We start from the raw sequence: 22285 nt of genomic DNA, 5'->3' as shown, positions 1-22285 counted from the left end.
CCATCCCTTCATACCTCTTCCAATTGAATTAAACAAATATTTATTAGGCACCAAGTATGTATGAGATACTACACTCACTAAGTGCTGGGAATATGATAGATATAACCCAAATCCAGATCTTAATGTGTTTATAATCAAATGGGGAGGAATGCAACTTAATATGATTCATGGGAGAGGCAGATGAGTATAAAGGAGAGGTATAAGCAAAAGTAGCATAAGAAATTTGAGGAGAGAATGATCTCTAGTGCCTGGGGATGGAAGAATAGCGAGTTGTCAGAGAAGCCTGGAGAAATGGTTGTAACAGCTGAAACAGAGAGGGTCAGACAGACAGTGACGGAGAAAGAGAGGAGGACAGAGACAGACAGACAGACAGACAGACAGACAGAGGAAGACAGAGACACAGAGACAGACAGAGAGTGAGTGGGGAGAGAGGTGGAAGGAGAAGCATGACAGTACAATGTTGTCATTCGGTAGTTTCAGACATATCTGATTCTTTGTGGCCCCATTTGGAAATTTCTTGGCAAAGCTACTAGAACAATGTCATTTTCTTCTCCAGTTCATTTTATAGACGAAGAAACTTAGGTAAACAGGGCTAAATGACTTGCCCAGGGTCTGGAAGCTGGTATCTAGGGCAAGATTTGAACTCAGGAAGAGTCTTCCTGACTAATCCCAGAGCTCTATCCATCATGTCACCTAGCTGTCCTTGATAGTATAATATCAAGTGTAATAAGGAAAGAGAAGAATAAGGTCAAGAAGAAGACACCTACCTCTTTTTCTAAGGATTGAGACCTAGGATAAAAAAGGGGTTGGGGTCTAACACAGTATCAACATTGGAAGCTCCTTCCTTTCTATAGCAGGAGTCATCTCTCCACTTTCCTGAGAAATCAAGACTAATCAGAACAGAGGTGTGCTGGAGTCAATAAGCATCTCAAAAATAGGCAAATGCTATAAATCAGGGCTTAATTTTTTTGTTTTATTGATTGTCTGGACTTAAGAAAGTGATGGAGGAAATATTAATAATGCAAGTTAAACTTTCAAATTTGCCCTGAATACTTTTTTTTTTGAGTGAGCTGGTTGTTAAACATTTACCAGGACATCATTTGAAAGGAAGCTAATGAGAGACAAGAAAGAAGAATAAATTAGTTTCTCCCTCTTTCCTCTAGTAGTGAAGGATGCTTGCGGAGTTACTCTTAGAGATGGGGATGGAAAACTCTCCCTTCTCCCCCAGCCAGACTTACACAGGGAAATAAGCTAAGTGATATGATTTGAGGGAATGTTTCTTGCTTAAAATTTCTCCTACTATTACATTAAATACTATAAATTTTCTATCTGTGTCATCTATAAGAGATCCATCATTTTTCCTTTAGTGTGAATTAACTCAATAATTTTATTTCAGTGACATTTAGCTGAGATGCCTGAGGGAAGAGGAGTTTTAATGTGGTTAGAGTAAAGGGGAAAGCAAGACAATGTTTGTTGCTAAGCATCTACAAGAGATGTCAGATTTGAGGGGCTGATGTAGTGGATGCTTTTATACAACCAGGCTAGACAACAGGTATGAGAGTCCTGTGTGTCTAAGGGGGAAGAAAAGAAGATATGAAGCAGGAGAGGTTAATCAGGCATTCAACTAGCCTTTATGAAGTTTCTACACTGTGGTAAGCTCTGGGAAATCCAGGAAAGGCAAAATCAATCCCTACTCTCAAGGATCTTACAGTCGAATGGGAGAGAAAACATGTAAACAAATATGTACAAACAAGATTCAACATGCAAGAAAAACTGGGGGCATTCTCAGAGAGAGAGCCCTAAGATTTAAAGAGGCTTGGGAAAGACTTCTTGAGGAAGGTGGGACTTTTGCTGAGACTTGAAGGAAGCCAAGAGGTGAGAAGACGAGGAAGTAGAGTTCCAAAGTTTGGGGGACAGCCAGGGAAAATGCTTGCAGTCAGGGGTGGAGTCCTGTGTGTAAGGAATAGAAAGGAAGTCTGGAAAGGTAGGGAGGGGTGGATCCCTAAAAAAACAGGGTGGGAAGGAATGAAGAAAAGGAATAGGTCCATAAGGAGAATGTGAATCATATCCCAGGGAAGTATGGGAAAGGGAAGGAGTAGTGCTACTACCTGGCATGAAAGGTAGGAAATTCTGCCCTGCAGGAAATGAAAATTACACAAGTATTTGTTCACTGCATCAGCAATGGTAGTCTGCTGCTGGTGGTTTAAAGAGAACAGAACATTAATTATCAAAGCTATTTGGGACTAGCTAAGAAACAGAAAAGTAGATCAGTTGAACAGAATAGACCTAAAATAAACAGCAAAAGATTCTAGTAACCTTGTGTTTGACAAAAGCCAAGATCCAAGCTCTGGGGATGAAAATTCATAATTTGGAAAAAATCACTGGGAAAAATGGAAAGCAATACACCATAAGTCTGTGTTCCCAAGAGATTGGGGAGTTGCATTTGCCTTAATGTACCTAGGGGGCTGCAGCAGAATGGAAGCTTCTGAATCCACCCCTCCCACCCAATATCAGAGCAGGGGGTCAGGTGGAGCAACCAAACACCTAAGTCTCAGGACACAGTCTCCTTGGGAAGGTGGGTGCTGAAAGTTCTGGTAGGCATTTCTGCCTGGGGCAGAAGGAATGAGGAAAACAATAGGAATGAACAAAGAGGTATGGAAATGGAAATGGAAATCTTGAAAGGGAGAGTGCTTATTTCTGTGTATAAAGTCTATAATAAGGATAAGCCCTAGCTAGCCCCTTTAAGGGTTCCAGGAAAGCAGAGTGTCTACGACCCCTTTGCACTTTGGATGAAGTCTACAGAGCCCTTTTCCAAATAATGTTTTTAAATGCCTGCAAAAAACCATAAGATTACAAAGGAAACCGATTAGGATTATGGCACATCCTATGGTCTCCTACTGCTGGGGAGGCAGAGGCTGGTGGCTTGCTCAAGTTCAGCAATCAGACCTGCAGCAGAGTCAAACATGACCAACAGGTGTCTGCACTCAGTCCAGAATCAATATGGTGAGACCTCTGGAACTGATGGCAATATCATGCTGCCCAAGGATGGGCAAACCAGCCCAGGCTAGGAAAACAGAGCAGGTTAAAACTTCCATGCCAATCAGTATTGGGAGTGGGTCTGCACACGGTTACTGTACTCTCAGCTGAGGCAAGACAGAGAGACCCAATCTCAAAAACAATAGCTGCAACAAAGGAAACCAATTATATTGAAATATAGTTAGCAAAAAAGCAATTAAAAAAAAGTTCATGGACCCCTTGGGAGAGGGGCTGCTAATTAGCTGAGTGAAGAGGCCTGGGGAGAGGAGGTCCTGACTTCAAATATTTCTTTGGCTATATGACCCTGATCAAGTCACTTAACCCCAACTGCCTAGCCTTTACTGCTCTTCTGCCTTAGAATAGATACTTATTATGGATTCTAAAGAAGGTAAGGGTTTAAAAAAAAAAGAACCCTGGGAGAGTAGCTCCATGGATCAAAGCTGGATCAAAGCTGAAAGATATGGTGCTTTAGGATGGTATAGTAAACCCTGCATGGTTCTCTGGTCCCTGATGAGGGCATCTAGTAGAGGTAGCTGCTCCAGAGAATTGGTCACTAAGCTAGGAAGAACCACCCATACACTTGATCATATACCCATCCTCTAGAACTGTGATGGTGAACCTATGACACGTGTGCCAGAGGGGGAATGCCCCCTTCCATCTCCACACACACCTAAGGACATTTCTCTCATCACCCAGTTTTCTGCCTAGCAGCCCAAGGGGAGCACTTCCTCCTCCCCCTGTCTGGGGTAAGGTGGACCGCTTGCATGGAGCATGAGGGTTACAGTTTGGGCACTCAGTCTCTAAAAGTTTCGCCACCACTGCTCTAGACATTTCTCTCTTCCTATTTGCAGAACATGTTAGGACTCTTCAGGTCTCTCCTTGGAGAGGGTGGGAACCTTCCCAAACTCTAGCAGGAATGACAAACTGATCACTCCTGATGGCTAGCATATCTAATGTTGGAAGTGAGCCTGAAACTGGATCTCCTAGCCCTGATTCTACTACTTTGTATTTCTTTCCTAAACATAGGGGATTGAACAGCAACCCTAAGTGGACATTTCTAGCCTTATAGGAAACCCTCTGAGTTATTTTTTTTTGTAGATGAAAATGAATTTATTTTCAAAGAAAAATTTAGAAATCACCTTCCCTGTTTCAGAGTTCTCTATAGTTATTTTTTTATTTGAAAATTTTTATTTAATTAATTTAGAATATTTTTCCATGGTTACATGATTCATGTTCTTTCCCTCCCCTCTTCTCCTCCCATAGCCAACAAGCAATTCCACTAGGTTTTACATGTGTCATTGATCAAGACCTATTTCCATATTATTAATATTTGTATTAGGGTGATCACTTAGACTAGTGATGGGCAAACTATAGCCTGCAGCCCAGATGAGGCCCCCTGAAATGTTCTATCCAGCCTTGTGACATTATTCCTAATCTGACGAATACAATGAGTAGGATACAATACAATGAAACTTCAAAAGAGTTGCCTTAGAAATAGACTGACAGATGAGCATTTCCTTTCCTTTGGCCCCCTCTTTAAAAAGTTTGCCCATCACTGGCTTAGAGTCTACATCCCCAATTGACATGTCCCCATTGACACATGTGATCAAGCAGTTGTTTTTCTTCTGTGAAATTCTAAGTTAAAGAGGGTGAGAGCACAACTTTATGAGTTCCCACAAAATATTTCATGCTTTGAAGTTTCAGTCATTTCCCTTGCAAAGCATAACATAGTTATGTTACTACTTCATAGTTTTGTTATTGTGAGTTTGAAAGTTTATTGTGTGTTTAGCATTTCTTTTGTTTGGAGGAAATAAAATCTTCCCTAGTGTAAAAAAGTATATGACCCCCACTCTCTATATTACACTAGACCTGATTAATATTATTAGGTGAGCACCTCCAGTCCCTTTTTTGGGAGACTTATCTTCATGATTCAAACCTGAGCTTTTTAAGTGATTCTCTCCAGAGTTTGGGGTGTGGAACATAAAGAACCAGAAGATAGATAGAAGAGAGCTCAGTCTTTCTCTTTAGAGACCAAGCTTCCTCAGATTAAACATAGCCCATGTCCCCAAGTCCAGACTGGGAGACCTGCTGGAGAGAGAATGGGTATTCCAGTCTTTCTGAGTCATAATAGTAGTTCTCTCTGTTCTTATACATGTATATAGTACTTTGAGGTTTAAAGGTAACCTTTCCTTTTAAATAAGTAGAGGCATCTCTTTCACATAGTGGGAGTTAGGGGTGGGCACCTCCCTCAATCTAGAGAATCTGATTAAGATTTTTTAGCTCTTGTAGTCTTTTCACAAATTGAATTTTATGCTGCATAAGAAATGAGGAATGTGACAGATTCAGAGAAATGAGAAAAATGTGTATGAATGAATGCAGAGTAAAGTGAACAGAAGCAGAATTGATTACAGGAAAACCTTAACAATATAAAGGGAAATTACTCTGAAAGATTTCAGAATTTGGATCAAATATAATGAACAGTTGTTCCTTCCCTCCCTTACCTAAAGCAGCCAGTTAATAGTCATGATTTCAGAGGAATGATGATTAAATACATCTTGTGTTTCATAGAGATGAGATAGAAAAATAGGTGTGTATTCTTAGATATGGCCAGTGTTTTGTTGTGAGGATCAAATGAGATAGTATTTGTAAAGTGTGTATACCTGGCACATAGTAGGCACTTAATAAATGTTTACTCCCCCACAATAGTGTACAGCTTTTGGAGTGTTAAACTGAATCAACCATTCTGGAAAACAATGTGGAATAATACCCCACACTTTACTAAATTGTTTCCCTTGACTAGATTTTTTTTGTTATAGGAGAAGGTTTCTACTTGCAGCTAGGTGATGAAGTGGATAATCAAGTGCTGAGCTTTGAGTCAGGAACACTCATCTTCCTGAGGTCAAATTCAGCCTCAGACACTTACTAGTTGTATGACCCTGGGCAAGTCACTTAATCCTGTTTGCCTCAGTTTCCTCAGCTGTAAAATGAGCTGGAAAAGGAAGTGGCAAACTACGCCAGTATTTTTGCCAAGAAAACCCTGTCCTGAAGAGTTGGACATGATTAAAAAATGACTCAGCAACAAAAAGCTTCTATTTCAAGGAGAGAACTGGAGGGGAGGAGTCAGAAAGAAAGCAAAGCAGGTTAAACCCACGTAAAGCCGGTTGGCAAAATTCTATTGAAAATATAGAACTGGCTTGTTCACCAGCTTATCAGAGAAAAGCCAGTTCACAAAATAGCTGAACCATCAAGCCACAAGAGAGATTTCAGATACTGTAATGAAGTCCATTTTCTATGGGAGCTTTCAAATTAAACATGTTCTTTCCCATTTTCTCTATCAAAATATAAATTCAATGAACAAAGCCCAGACCTACCTGTCTCTTTGGATACTCGAAGCCTTTGTTCATTACAAAAGGCTCCCTGACCCCGTCTGCCTGTGTATAATCGTTCTTCAGTGCAGTGGTAAATCACTCCAAATTCAAGCTGTGATTTTTTAAAAGGAAAAAAAAAGGTAAGGTTAGTCAAATTATATCTTATTAGAATAAGTGGAAAAAGAACGATGGTGTTATAAACCCTATAAAATAGGGTTGGAAATAATGCTGTGATAAATAAAATACAATCTGTAGCTTTCATAGATGCCAGTGGGACTCAAAAATTAAGAGGACAGTCATGGAGACAAAAAAGTTTATAGGGCTCTCAAAAGCATAAAGTTCACATTTAAAATGTTTCATATTCAAATACAACCTCAGACACTTCCTAGTTGTGTGAGCCTGGACAAGTCACTTAACCTCCATTGCCTAGCTCTTACCACTCTTCTGCCTTGAAACTGATACTCAGTATTGATTCTAAGATGGAAGGTAAGGGTTTTTTAAAAATGCTTTGTAAAGACAAAATTAGACCACTTCTGGCTGAATCCTCTATTAGACTGAGAGTAAGGTCTATTATTTGCCTTTCTTTTTATCCCCAGTGTTTAACACAGTGCCTGTCACACAGTAGGCACTTAAAAAATATTTCCTTACTTCCAATTGCCAAAATAACTAATAATTGGTAAATAAATTTCCTTGCAAAGTTTTCATTCTTCATAAAGGTCTCAATATTTTTTATGTTAAAAAGAAAATAGCTGACTAGATGCCCTTAGAATTGCTGAAGTGTGAAGAATGTACCCCAATGGCCAACCATAACATAGAAAATATTATTGAAATGCCAACAAAGAAAGTCACAGAAGTACAAAGGCAGCTTTATGAAGGTGTTGAGGGTGGGGTGAGAGTAAGGGCAAAGAGGGAGAAGCAAGAAGAAGAATGGCTCATCTAGTCAAAAGGCTAAAAATCAAGTCACATTTTCATTAAAACTGTACCAATGAGAAAAAACCTGCTTATGATCTGAAAAGAAACAGAAAATGAATAAGAGTTGCTTTATAGTCTTCATGCTTTTTGGACATGTTTTCTCCCTTTGTTTTCAAAGTGGAGGCATTGGTAAGGCAGGTGAAAGGGAAGGCAAGAAAGTTTGTCACACCCTAAAGGGAAACAAGGAAATGTATGTCTAAGTCTAATGCCTGGTGAGAGGCCAACAGACCCTAGAAGTCTTTCTGGCTTTTGCCCAGTTTGGCACGAATCCATGAGAACAAACACTTCTTCAGTCCAAGTCTTGGTCTGGGATCCCCACAGGGAATCACTTTTATGCTCCAGTTGATCCCTGGTGTTCAATCTAGAGTCGGTCTGACCTGATCCCAGGGGTGCTAAATGTTAGCTGTCACTTAGTTTTGCACCACAGCAGACTCCCATGCACAGATTAAGCCTAGAATTGATTTGGCTTCTTGGGAGATCACTGGCACTTGGCTCCGATTCCATGGCTCCTCTCAATCTGAGGAGATGGCTTAGTCTTATTTATCTGCAGTCAAGCCTGAACCAGATATATTTTTATGGGAAACAAAAGTTCAATTAAATATCTCAATACTTTACAATGCTTGATGTGGGGCTTTTTGTGGAAATCAGTAACAACTGCTTTCAAAGTCTTTGAGAATATTAAAAAAAGTAGCAATCTTTTTGGAGAAACAGTTGTGAAAGTCATCTATCCTGCAAAACTTTCAAGTCTGGGATATTTTCACTGCTCCTATAACACTTAAATTGTATTATGACAAAATACTTTTTAATAAATGGTGAGACCTGGCTGACCCCTTGTCTTTACTATGAGTATTTAGTACGTCCTACATTTTGCTTATTGAAATTGCACACTATGCTGTTTAGTCTCAAGTAGGATATTTAAAATGCCAATAATTGATTCTATTTTTCCTTTTCAATATTGACATTCTTTCTTTTCTTGACAGCATGGCATAGTGAACAGAGAGCCAACCTTAGATGGGAGACCAGAAAGGCTTCCCTCTGAGACATACTCCTTGTAAGAACTTCACATTTTTAGTTTGTTGCTTTTCCCTCTATCCTCATTTTCCTTGACCTATTTTTTGAAACTCTGGATACTATCTACTCTCTGGTTTCATGACATGTTTGCCTCCTGATTATCCTCCTACCTCTGACATTTCTCCTGTGTCCAATTCACAGACACTTAAAATTAGAAGGGATAACAGAGACCATTTAGTCTAACCCATACCTGAATACCTCTCTACTACAGACAATAGTGGTTTGTAACCTGTTCTGTGTCACTGATCTCTTAACCAGTATAATTAAGCCTAAAAACCCCTTCTCAGAAATGTTTTTAAATTAACAAGATAAAATCCTTAAGATTATGAAGGAAACCAATTATGTTGAAATATAGTTATCAAAATTTTAAAAAATAACTTCATGGATCCCAAATTAAGAAATATGGCATTACATTCCCCAAATGATAAATGGGCAAGAGACATGAATAGGCAATTTTCAGGTAAAGAAATCAAAAGTATCAATAAGCACATGAGAAAGTGTTCTAAATCTCTAATAATTAGAGAAATGCAAATCAAAACAAGTCTGAGGTATCACCTCACACCTAGCAGATTAGCTAAAATGAAAGAAGGAGAGAGTAATGAATGTTGGAGGGGACGTGGCAAAATTGGGACATTAATGCATTGCTGGTGGAGCTGTGAACTGATTCAACCATTCTGGCTGGCAATTTGGAGCTATGCTCAAAGGGCTATAAAAGAATGCCTGCCCTTTGATCCAGCCATAGCATTGTTGGGTTTGTACCCCAAAGAGATCATAGATAAACAGACTTGTACGAAAATATTTATAGCTACGCTTTTTGTGGTGGCAAAGAACTGGAAAAGGAGGGTATGTCCTTCAATTGGGGAATGGCTGAATAAATTGTGGTATATGCGGGTGATGGAATACTATTGTGCTAAAAGGAATAATAAACTGGAGGAGTTCCAGGCGAACTGGAAAGACCTCCAGGAATTGATGCAGAGCGAAAGGAGCAGAGCCAGAAGAACATTGTACACAGAGACTGATATACTGTGGTAAAATCAAACGCAATAGACTTCTGTATGTTGTGTGGAGATGCAAAGCATGGAATCCTTGCAAAGGTACAGGGATAGCCTCACCCAGAACCAGCAGCAATGTAATGACACAGGACAGCTCTGAGGGATTTATGGTAAAGAACGCTACCCACATTCAGAGGAAGGACTGCAGGAGAAGAAACATAAGAAAAACAATTGCTTGAACGCATGGGATGAGGTGGACATGATTGGGGATGTGGACTCGAAAACTACCACACCAATGCAACTATCAACAATTTGGAAATAGGTCTTGATCAATGACATGTTAAAACACCAGTGGAAATGTGCATCGGCCATGGGTGGGGGGAGTGTGGGGGGTGAAGGGGAAAGTAGGAGTATGAATCATGTAACCATGTTAAAAATGAATATTAATAAATGTTTAAAAAAAAAGAAATATGGCTTTAGCACATGTTTCTTCCAAAGGTTATTGTGCTTTTACTAAAAAGACCTCAAGTAAAGGAGGGAAACACCACCTCCTGTGCCAGACTAATTCCACTTTAGGACTGTTGAATCTCCCCTTAGATTAGGCTTAAATCCACCTCTGTGACTGCTAACCATAGTTTTTCAATCCACCCACTAAAGCAAAAAAGATCAAATGTAATCTCTCTTCCATATGGCTTAGAAATCATTGTTCTTTCAGCACACTAGAGTTATTTAGGATTATATTACTTAGTTTGCATAAATCTGAAACCTTTCTTCAAATTACCATTTTTGTTCAGTTTTTGTTGCATTGTGGTCAGTAAAGAATTTCTATTTTTCTACAATTATTCATGAATTTTCAAATAACCTTGTACATGGTTGATTTTTACAATTGTACTATGTAAAGTTTAGAAAATGTATATACTTTGTTTCTTATTCAGAAGTGATCAGAAGTCTATCACATGTAACTTTTCTAAAATTTTATTCAGATCTTTAACTTCTTTATTATTTTTTTCTTACATTCATCTAAATCTGAAAGGGGCATATTAGGATCCTCTGCAGTTATTTTTTTCCTCCTGTATATTTCTCCTTGTAGTTCAGCTAACTTTTCATTTAGATATTTAGATATTAACCATTTTGTACACATGTAGTCAATATTGATATGATTTCATCTATTTTTGGGTGCCTTCAAACATCATATTTACCTGCTTATCTCTTTTAACCACATCTGTTTTATTATTACAATGTTGCCACCTATATTTTTTGGTTTTACCTGAAGCATAATAAATTCTACTCTACCTCCTTATCTTAACTCCAAATGAATCTTTATGTTTCAGGGATATTTTTGTAAAGATATTACAAAGTGTAATAGATTTTTGCTCTGGCTCTTTGTCTTGACTTCATATGAACCTTTATGTTTCAGGTATATTTTTGCAAACCCATATTACAGAGAGGTAGATTTAGGCTTATCTAAGGGGAGATTTAATATTCCTAACATATTACGCATAAACCTATCATGCAAACGCAAAGACTCTGCTTCTTCCATTTCATGGGTGAATAATTTAATTTCAGAAAATATGATTATGACATGTTTTTCCTTCCACAATATACCATCATAATATCTTTTTCTATTTACTCCTCACATTTCTCCTTTTACCAAGAAAACAGAGGTAAAAGAAAGGAACTGGGATCAACATTAGTTTCCTACAATTAGAGTGATCTGATCCTATACCTTTTTCATTCTTCATTCCACCCAGCTCAGACTTATGTTCCTAGGTCTTAACCTTTCCCCCATATTTAAAAAAAATTTTTAAATAAAAATTTGTAAAACCCATACCTTCTGAATTAGAATTGATACTAAGTATTGGTTCTAAGGCAAAAGAGCAATAAGGGCTAGGCACCTGGGGTGCTTAAGAACTTGATCATTATTTAGTCACAACAAACTGACCCAGGCTTCTCTTGTCTGTTGTATTTGCAATTCAAAGACTCCACCCAGCTATGCTTTCTCAACAAAAATGCTTTGAAAATTCTTTATTCTATTAAATATGCATTTTCTCTTGTAGAATTATACTCAGTTTTACAATGGAAGAATATTATTCTTCATAGTGTTTTTCTTTTTTTATTATTACATAGTTGCCACCTATATTTTTTGGTTTTACCTGAAGCATAATAAATTCTACTCTACCTCCTTATCTTAACTCCTTATATTGCCTTCTATGATAATTGCTGCTAAAACTTATATGATCCTGCCTATAGTTCCTTGGCACTTGATATCCTGTGGCATGTAAGTTTAACATATTTTTTTTTAATTTGAAAATTCTGAACTTCTTGAGCTAAGATAGTTCTTAATTTTGAGATTAAATTGAACCAAAAGATGAAGATGATTCTTGAAAATTCCTTGGTCTCTTCCAAATAAGACAAATAAAGCATCACCTCATCAAGGAGAAAGCAGTGGCTATATATATAATAAAACTTTGCCACCATTATAAAGCCAATTTAACAGAAATAATATATCTCCTCCCCCCATTCTCTTAATTACCTTATGTTGATTCTCTTGAGTTCTGGGTTTGGGCAACAAACTCTCTGTTTAAGTCCGGTTTTTTCTTGATGAATGTTTGGAAGTCCTTGATTTTATTGAATGACCACACTTTTCCCTTGCAATAATATAGTTAGTTTTGCTGGATAGTTGATTCTTGGTTGTAGACCCAGTTCTCTTGCTTTCCGGAATATTGTGTTCCATGCCTTCCGGTCCTTCAATGTAGAAGCAGCCAGATCCTGTGTTATCCTAACTGTGGTTCCCTGATACCTGAATGACTTCTTTTTAGCAGCTTGTAATATTTTCTCCTTGGTCTGGTAGTTTTTGAATTTGGCTATAATATTCCTGGAAGTTGTCAGTTGTGGATTAAATGTAGGAGGTGATCTATGGATTCTGTCAATTTCCACTTTTCCCTCTTGTTCAAGAATTTCTGGGCAATTTTCTCTGATAATTTCTTGTAAAATGCTATCTAAACTTTTTCTTTTATCATGATGTTCTGGTAAACCAATAATTCTTAAGTTGTCTCTTCTAGCTCTGTTCTCCAGATCTTTTGGTTGAATCAATGGGTGTTTCATATTCTCCTCAAATTTTTCTTTTTTTAAATTTTGTTTAATATATTCTTGCTGCCTTGTGAAGTCATTTGCTTCTAGTTGTTGAGTTCTGTTTTTTAAAGACTGAATTTCATCCCTAGCTTTTTGGTCATCCTTCCCTTTCTGGCCTGATTATATACCCTGAAGATTGTGAATACTTAATATACTATCAGTTGAAAATGATGCTCTTACATTTTTATGTATTAATGTTATATCTGATTGACTGTGGCCAACAACTCTAGTACAGTGATCCCTCACCTATCATGGGTGTTATATTCCAGAGACCCCCACAATAAGGTGAAATTCTGTAAAGTAGTGGCGCTACATTTATTTTATTTTATTTATATATATATTTAAGGCTTTATAAACCCTTCCCACTCTCCTATAAANTGTTAATATTGTATGGGACTGGGGGCAGCTAGGTGGTTTGGTGGATTGAGAGCCAAGCTTAGAAATGGGATTCAAATCTGGCCTGACACTTCCTAGCTGTGTGACCCTGGACAAGTCACTTAACCTCTATTTTGCCTAGCTCTTACTGTTCTTCTGCCTTGGAACCAATACACAATATTGATTCTAAGATAGAAGGTAAGGGTGTGTGTGTGTGTGTGTGTGTGTGTGTGTGTGTGTGTGTATAAAATATTAAAAATTTAAATGTTTTTATTTTAAATTTTATTTAACTTAAATTTAAAATTAAATTTAAAAAAATTTAAAATATAAAAATTAAAACAAAAAACATAAAAATTTAAAAATTAAATAAAAAATATATTAAAATCCCAAAATGTATTGGATCTTAATACTATACTTTCTAAGTCTTTTATAGTCTATTTTGAAGCTCCAAAAATGTATACCTAAAATAGAATCATATAAATGTTAATCTACTTTAAATATGTTCTTTCCATTAAGTTTTGATTTTATGCTGGGAGTAAGTCTCTTCACATATAGCACTGCTTTTTCTTTGACGAAGAGATGACGTATTTGTCTTACCTGTAGGAGTCCAAGGTGTCACCTTCATCCTTTGGTTCAACTTAACCTTTAGATTCAAGCTCAGTGAATTCAGAATCTATGTTAGTGCACATTAAGAATTTTATACTTGCCAAGTCAAAACACATTTTATGTCCGTGGAGAAAGCTTTCACAAAATGGAGAAAATTATTTTTCAGTAGAGCCATATAAATTTAGGACATCTAAGTACAGCAAGTGACTAATAAGATGTTTTGATGTGATGTGATGATTAACAACTATATAAAAGAATGCTCTGAATCACTAATAATGAGAGAAATGCAAATCAAAACGACTCTGAGGATTCATTCATTCACTCAGGAAATTGGCAAAGATGACAAATTAAAGGAACAGTCAATGGGGAAATACTAATGTACCGAAGGTTACTCTGTGAATTGGCACAACTATTCTGAAAAGCAATTTGGAGTTATGCAAAGAAAGTGACAGATTTCCACGCCCTTTGATTCAGAGATTCCACTGTTAGGCACATATCCCAAGTAGGTCAACACAAAAAGAAAGGTTTTAAATATACCAAAACTTTTATAGCTATTTTTGTTGTAAAAAAGAACTAGAAACAAAGAAGATTCCCACTGACAGAGGACTGGCTAAATAAGTTGTACTACATGACTTTAATGGAATATTATTGTGCTGTCAAAAAAAAAAACAAATATAATATATACAGAAACATAGGGGAAGACATAAATTTATGCAGAGGGAAGCAAGCAGGATCAGCAAAATAATACATGTAACTACAGTATAGACAGAAAGAACAAGAACAACAAAACAACTGATACTGAATGCTGTAAAATTATGGTGACCAGGCGTGGTGCCAAAGAAGAGATATGAGAAGGCAATCAATCTCCTTTATTCTTTGCCAGGGTCTCCTTTTAGGACCATGGATGTGGAACACTCAAGATAATGTCAGTCTTGTTTTATGGGTTGGTTAATTTTGTTGAACTGGTTTCTTTCCCTGTCCCACTCCTCTTTTTTTTTTTTCTTTTTCCTTTGTTTTAAGGCATAGCATTCTGAGAGGGAAAAGAGGATAGAATTTCTTATCCTGGGAAATGTAGGTGATGCAAAAACAAAAGCAAGGATAAGGACTGCACCTGTGGTTTCACTGATATAGGAAAGTCCAGGATGATGAAACTTCCTCTCCCAATGCAGGTCAGCACATTTTCTGCAATTTATTGTCTTAAGGAGTTACACTGAGAGGTTAAGTGACTTGTCCAAAATCATACTGACAATACATGCCAGAAATAAGACTGGACCTTAGGTCTTCTTATTTCTGAGATGAGCTCTCTATCTAATACACCAGGCTGTCTCTCTCCATAAAATTAAAAAAAAATTCAAAAACCAGATATTTTGGAATGAATGACTGTCTTTAAATTGTAAGCCATACTCATTTCCATTTGGGAATAGCAGTATTAATGTTCGGTTTAAGATTAGTTATAACCACAAGAGATTTAACTGTCTCTCTGAAAGATGCCATTTTTATAGCGTTTATTCTCAAAATTATTGTGTTAGTGTTGTGTTTAAATGAACAAGAGTTTTTTATGGGGACAACAAACATCCTCACTATAGTTAGGTCTATTCTATATTTTTTCAATGCAGGAATAAACCATGAGTGTAAAACTAAGTCAAAGGCTTTATAATAACCTATGAAGAATAAATGTTATGGTGCTTTCAGGTAGCTTGTTCAATAATTACTAGATCAATTATAAATTGTTCTTTACAGTTCTGGGACTTTATGGCACAGTTTTTTTGTTCTTTGGTTAATAAAATATATTAATTGTGATATATAATTATAAATTCTTAGTTTATAGATTTCTTAAATTACAGGATGCACTGTGTAACATTCATAAACAAGTATTTGGCTTATATTTGTAGGGATTTTATTATTATTATTTACAGTGTGATATTGGCCAAGTTATTTATATTTTCAAAGCTTTGGTTTCCTTATCCTTAATACAGGGGTAATAAAATTGTATATGATAAGACAAATGAAGCCAGCAAGGGGGAAATCTATAGCTATAATAATGGTGGTAAAGCTAGTATTTATATGGAATGCCAAGTTTTGCAAAGTGCTTTATTGATCTCTCATTTTATCCTCACAATAACCCTATTGGGGAGAAGCTATTCCTATTCCTATTTTAAAGATGAGGCAACTGAAGCAGACAGAGATCTTGCTCAGGATCATAGAGCTAGTAAATTCTGTGGCTGGATTTAAACTCAGGTCTTCCTCACTCCATTTTCAATATTTTATCTACTATGCCACCTAGATCTCTACTGATTCAGTTTGCTTATTAAATATATAGGAAACCCAGACTACAGTTTTTACACTCTCTCTCTACCTTTCATAAATTTGTTATCAGAGGACATATATAAAATACTATATAAATTACTATCTAGAAATGCAAAAGACTACAGTTTTTACACTCTCTCTCTACCTTTCATAAATTTGTTATCAGAGGACATATATAAAATACTATCTAGAAGGTCCTAGGTTCAAATCCGGCCTCAGACACTTCCCAGCTGTGTGACCCTGGGCAAGTCACTTGACCTCCATTGCCTACCCTTACCAATCTTCCACCTATAAGTCAATACACAGAAGTTAAGGGTTTAAAATTAAAAAAAAAAATACTATCTAGAAATGCAAATCTATTTTCTACATAAAACCTTTTCTGATTTTCCTAGCTACTAGTAACTTATTCTTCCAAATTACAAGTATAATCTTAACATATTATCATATATGCATATATTTATGTGTCTACATGTTTGTGTTCATGCATACACATCTTTTCCAATAGAATGTAAGGTCCTTGATGACAGCAACTATTTCATATGTCTTTGTAATTTCCATTGCCTAGTACAGTGCCCAGCACATAATTCACACTTAAATTCTTGGCAACTGTTTCTTTTTACTGGTTTCATAAATATTATTTTCCCAACAGTGCTACTATATAACCCAAATAAAAACAGAAGCTAGCCACTCCCTAGCAAGTAGGAATAAAAGGCAAAGGGAAAAACCACACCTATTCTCCCCTTTCTCTCATCCTTTCCCACCCTGCCTCCAACTGGTTTAGATTCATTTGCTGTGCTGGATTTAATTTGCAAGCCTAGAGACACACATGCTCGGATTCAGTGGTCAGCATAGAACATCACTATGGGAAGACTGAAGCCAAGGTCCAGAGGTTGTGAATACACAAAGCTTTCAAGGAAGGAAGATTCAACTATCAGATATTGTTCATCCTCTGTTTTTGAAAAGGGTCATTTGTATCCCAGGGAGATGTCTTGCCTTGAGCATGAATTAGATTTCAGTGAGGCAGAGCTGCAAGAAGTCATGGGTCTTCTTCCAAAGGCAACAAAGTTCAGTGGTAGGATAAAAGTAGAGATGACTAGCAGTGGCCTAGGAGGCAGTGGATGACCATAGCATCTTTACTATCTGACCAAGCTCTAAGTGCTCCCCAGTGCCTGCTTCGGCTGCCTTTACAGCTGCTGGAACAGACTGTTCTCTTCTGCCTATGCCTTCCGGGGAAGTCTTCGTGTGCTTGAGGTAGACATCCTCCTTGACTCACCAACAGCTTGGAGGCTCGTCAGCTACCATCATTCTTGGTTTAGCCCATCTGCTGAGACAGTTTTCCCAAGGAACAGCCGCTGAGCATCCTTCTGGGATCCATAGGTGAGAGTTTGGTGATTATTCATGAAGGACCAGAGGGCTCTTCACCCCAAAAGATTCAGACATAACTACCTCTGTCTTTTATACTCTTGGATCATTCTGAGCCACCTCTAGGTGAACCACTTATAGAATACATTCTATAGACACATATATCACACACATAATATATACCTCTTTGTTAACAGCAAATCCAATGCTAACTGCCACTGTTGGAAATCTGTAAAGAAAATCAAACACAATAATTTTTTTTTATACAGACAAACCTAAAGATCTTTATAAAAGTACAGACCCCTAACAGCTGCTACAGGGTTGTGGGAAAGGAATCCAAGCACTTTCCTGTTACCAACTCCCCCCCCTTCTAGAATCTTGGAAACTACCTCCATAACAAACATGCTCAGCTCCCCATGTTATAATCTGCTAATAATATGAAAGAAAACAAGTCACCTGAGCAGGGCAGTGGGAGTATGGAGTCAGTACTTGGAATCAAGGAAGACCTAGTTCCATTTCCATTCTCGATTATGTGTAACTATGGATGAACACTTAACCTCCAAAGTCTCTGCCTTCTCATCTTTAATACTGACAATACTTACCTTACTGAGTTATTTTAAGGATCAAATAGAATAATTTATGTAAAGGGCTTTACAAACATTATATGTCAGCTATCATTATCAAACTACTCAAACTTTAGGAGGTTATAAAACAGGATGTAAAGATTGGCCCTGGGTTCAAATTTCAGTTTTGCTGCTGAGAATCTGTATGATCTTGGGCAAGTCACCATTTCAGGTTTTAGTTTTCTCATGAAGGGAGTCAAATTCAGTGACCGTTAATATTTCTTCTTGCTCTAAACCATAGACAATAAGCTCCTTGAGACAACATATTCTCTCATAACTTCCTTTGTACCCCTAACGCCTAGTACACTGTTTGGCACATAGTGAGTCTATAATAAATACTCTTAACCATCTGACTGATCCCATGTGGGCTAGTGTTTGTCACAAGAACCAAAAGACCACAAATAGTAAATATATATATATATATATATATATAATGTAATAAAATATAAAATTAGAAATTATTCATTTAAATCTCCCAGTCTTGGATCATGTCCTACCTAGTAAAATGCCAGAACAGATTCTCAACCCCCAAAAAAGACATACTCTCCAAATTCTTTAAGTGGATGGGAAAGTGAAGGAAGAAGTTTTCTGGGTGAGGAGGGCCAGGTAGGAGAAGAAACCTGCTGTGTGTCAGTCACTACCCAACCACAACAATGGTGATAAAATGCCAGCCTGCCTCTTCCTGTCAACAAGAACTTCCTTGAGATGAGTCAATGGTTATCAGCTCTACCATATTTAAAACTGTGCCAGGATCCTAGGAGGCCAGAAACCTGAGCTATGTCTCATATGTGGTCTTAATATCAGCAAAGATTTGTGTTGTTATTAACCCCTTATTGTAGATTGTGGCTTTTTGTTTTTAAGATTTTTGAATAATGATCAACATGCATGAATTTCACAAATTAAAATTGATATTACCTATTTTTCACTTCTTATTGGGCCTTAGGAATTCAAAACTTAATTTGTGTCTAATTTAGGGCTGGAAGGTTGGGGAAAGGTTGTGAGTAATTCAATTAAATGAAAAAAACAAAACCCTTATTTGGGAATTATGAACCCTTTGCCAATAAAAAGGCAGTATATCTTCCCAAAAGAACGTTAAAACTAAAACCTTTATTTCGATGCCAATCCTCAGAAACATGCCTATCCATGTCTCAATCTCAATGCCCATTAAAAAGGATGGAAATCTTGCATATGAATCATCAAAAGTCTCTGAAAAGCCTTTAGACCTGTATAATTCATGTAGCCTTTGCTTTAATTGTCTTTTAGTTCTCTGCAAATCCCTAAATTCTGTTTATGCTTGGATTTTTTAAGCTCTATACTCCTCCAAGTTAGTTCTTTAGTCACAAATCTCGATCTAAAAGCCTGGGGAATGGAATACAAAGACCTCTAAATGTATCTTCAGTCTTCAGCCCTGTATGTTGAATATAAATGTAAACTACTTGGAGGCAGCATCTTTTTCATGGCAGCGAAAATGATGCCTTGAACACAGAAAGAGCTCAATAAATGTTTGCTAAATTGATTTGAATTGTGATTATTTGCTACAACCCAGCTCCTTATGTAAATTGCAAAGATGCCTGTGGGTTAAAGGATAGCTGAACCATTTGATGATACTTGACCCACTTTAATGAAAATGCTCAGAATTTGATATGTGACACTTTATGAAAACTTCAGAAGGAGCAGAGTAGAATTCTAGTCTTAGGGAATAGCCTAGGATCCTGAAAAGTTAAGTGGTCTGCCTAGTTTCACACAGCCAGTATACATCAGAGGTAGGGTTCCATGTAGGTCTTCTTGGCCACAGCATCTACTGTGCTTTTAAATTTGAGCCAAATAACTACATTTAACACACATGTATATGAAAAGTTACAAATGTCATTTAAATTATACTTTTTTCAAATTACCCACTTTTTACATTTAATATTTATTTCTCTAACCAGATATTATACACTCAATGTCAATGACATTTTCGTTTTTCAACATTGTTGCTGTTTTTTCCTCTTTTTTATTTAAACATCTTTGATATGAAATTCATCATCATCATCATCATCACCATTAATCATGAATGCAAACATTAAAATGGGTGATTTATTATAATGATTGCTTTTCTTTTAAATACCTTCTTAACACAATGGGTTTTAAACAATCATGCATAGCATTTCCCTCATACCACTAAGAGGGTCACACATAATAACAAATGCTCCTCTAAGTATATTACATCAATAACATTCAGACTAACATTTATTAATTTTTATACGTGTACTTCAATCTAAAAAAAAATGCTATTTCCAGAAGAATAAAACCCCCATTGTACAAAGGAATTATAAACCAAAATTTGAGATTCCTTATGAACTTATGCATACCTGTGTACAAAGTTGCAAGTACCATCAATAGGGTCAATGATCCAGGTGGGGCTGTCTGTGAGGACACACTTTTCTCCAGCAGCAGTAGATTCTTCTGCAATGAACCTGTAATTAAAATGGAATGGCCTATGACTTAAAAGGAAACCATCACTATTCAGAAAATTCCCCACTTCATTTTCTTAACTGATGCAATAATAGGATCTTAGAAGGAACCACTCATAACCGAATCCAAAATGCTCATTTTACAGGAGATATAAAACTTGAGATTAATGGCCAACCTTCATTAGAGTTGCACTAATTTTTAGCAGTTAGGAATTTGTCCAAATGACTTATATTCTTCAACACTGTATAATAATTGTTCCAAATTGCTTTGGGCCCTAATTTTAAAAGGGATATAATTGTTCATAATTTAGGATTTTAGGGTGTGTAATGTGGAGAAGGGAAGACTAAGAGGGGAACAGGAGAACAGTCTTCTAAATATCTGAAAAAAACTATGGTCTGAAAGAAGGATTAGACTTGCTATGTATATCCCTAGACAACAGATCTAGAAGCAGTGTTGGAAGATAAAAGGAGGCAAATGGACTGATTAAGGAAAAACTTCCTAACAGAGCTATCTATAAGTGGAATTATAGTGGGTTCTCCTCAGGAGCTCTTTGGTATGTTATTAGTGAGGATTCTTGTTCCAATTTGGGTTGGACTAGATGTCCTCTGAGATGCCTTCTAACTCTTGAGGTTTTGAGATATTATGATATTTTTATGTCTAAATCTCCCCATCTTTAAAAAAAAAAACAACTTTCACACAACACTTCCTCAATTCTCACTTTCTTTAACAAACAAAAAAACTAACAAATTTCAACAACAAAAAAAACTAACAAAAAAACCCTAAAAAATTAATTGCCTTCATTTGCTCATACCACATTCACTTCTTCCAACCTCATCACTTAACATAAACTACTTTCCTCGAGGTTAGAAATGAATTATTATCGGAAATAAATCTTTTCTCTGACTTGCCTTTTCTGTAGCATTCTGATCTGCTGACAATTCTTAGATACTCTCTCCCTCCTCAGTTTTTACTATGGTGCTCTCTCTTGATTCTCTTCCTATTTGTCTGTCCTTTCCTTCTTGGTCTTCTTTGCTGGGTAATCATCTTTGTGTCACACTTTCTGTTCTCTGTCCCGAGTTCTTTTCTCTACTCTCTTTTTTCTCTCTTCTCCCTTCCCCACTCCCAAATCTTAGCTCCCATCAGCTCTACACAGATGAATCCCCAATGTATATATTGATCTCCAAACTATCTTCTGAACTTCAGACATCTCCAACTAGATGGCCTACAGCTACTTCATTCAGTCAAACAATAAACATTTATTGAATGCCTACTATGCTGAATACTGGAGATTTAAGAGGCAAAAGGTAGTTCCTACTCTTAAGAAGTTCCAAATATAACATGGGAGACAAGAAAGAAAGAAAATATGTACAAAAAAGGCTTTTGTGACTATTTAATACTTCTGTGTTTTTTCTAAGTTAACATACCTCTACCTCTACCTCTACTTATGTAAAATATAAGAGTATACCTAGATTAATCAATCTACAGTTAATCAATAAATATTTATTAAGTTCCCCTTAAAGGTTATGCACAATGCTCAGTGGTAGGAATAATTGAAGGAATGAAGGCAAAGAATCCAAAGAGATGATGTGACTTGTTCAAATTCACATGACTAGTTAGTTGGAGAAAGAAAAATAGAGCCCAGGTCATCAGGATCCCAGCCTAATGTTCTTATTCAGTTTAACAACCAAATGCTTACTAAGTACCAGTTGTATATAAAGGCTGAAGTTACAAAAACCAAATGTTCCCTGACCTCCAAGACCTTCTATTCTCCTGGGAGATAGAACATATAAGGACATAATACAAGGAAAAACTATAAAGTTCTCTTAAATGAGCATAAATCTATTATAAACATTATACAAGGGCCTCAGCACACTATAAAGTATACATAAAACACATAAAAGTACAACTATGAGATGTCATAAATTTGGCTCATTTTGTGATGTCAGTAATAGACTTTAATGATTTAGCAAACACTAATTTTGTT

The 22285-nt window shown here is 36.7% G+C and overlaps 1 protein-coding gene across 1 annotated transcript in view; it reads right to left on the bottom strand.

Annotated features, from left to right (window-relative positions):
• The window catches only part of IMPA2 (inositol monophosphatase 2), a 72053-nt gene that overhangs the window by 9390 nt on the left and 40378 nt on the right, over positions 1-22285 (bottom strand). The window contains exons 3-5 of the mRNA XM_044666922.1: positions 20199-20303; positions 17405-17450; positions 6408-6516 (exon numbers count right to left, since the gene is read on the bottom strand). Of these exons, the coding sequence (XP_044522857.1) occupies positions 6408-6516; positions 17405-17450; positions 20199-20303 (260 nt within the window). The remainder of the gene's footprint in view (positions 1-6407; positions 6517-17404; positions 17451-20198; positions 20304-22285) is intronic.

The sequence above is a fragment of the Gracilinanus agilis genome, chromosome 1, assembly GCF_016433145.1.
Source record: "Gracilinanus agilis isolate LMUSP501 chromosome 1, AgileGrace, whole genome shotgun sequence".
Lineage (NCBI taxonomy): Eukaryota > Metazoa > Chordata > Mammalia > Didelphimorphia > Didelphidae > Gracilinanus > Gracilinanus agilis.
The sequence above is the reverse complement of the archived record's forward strand: the minus strand, read 5'-3'. Positions and strand labels throughout refer to the sequence as shown.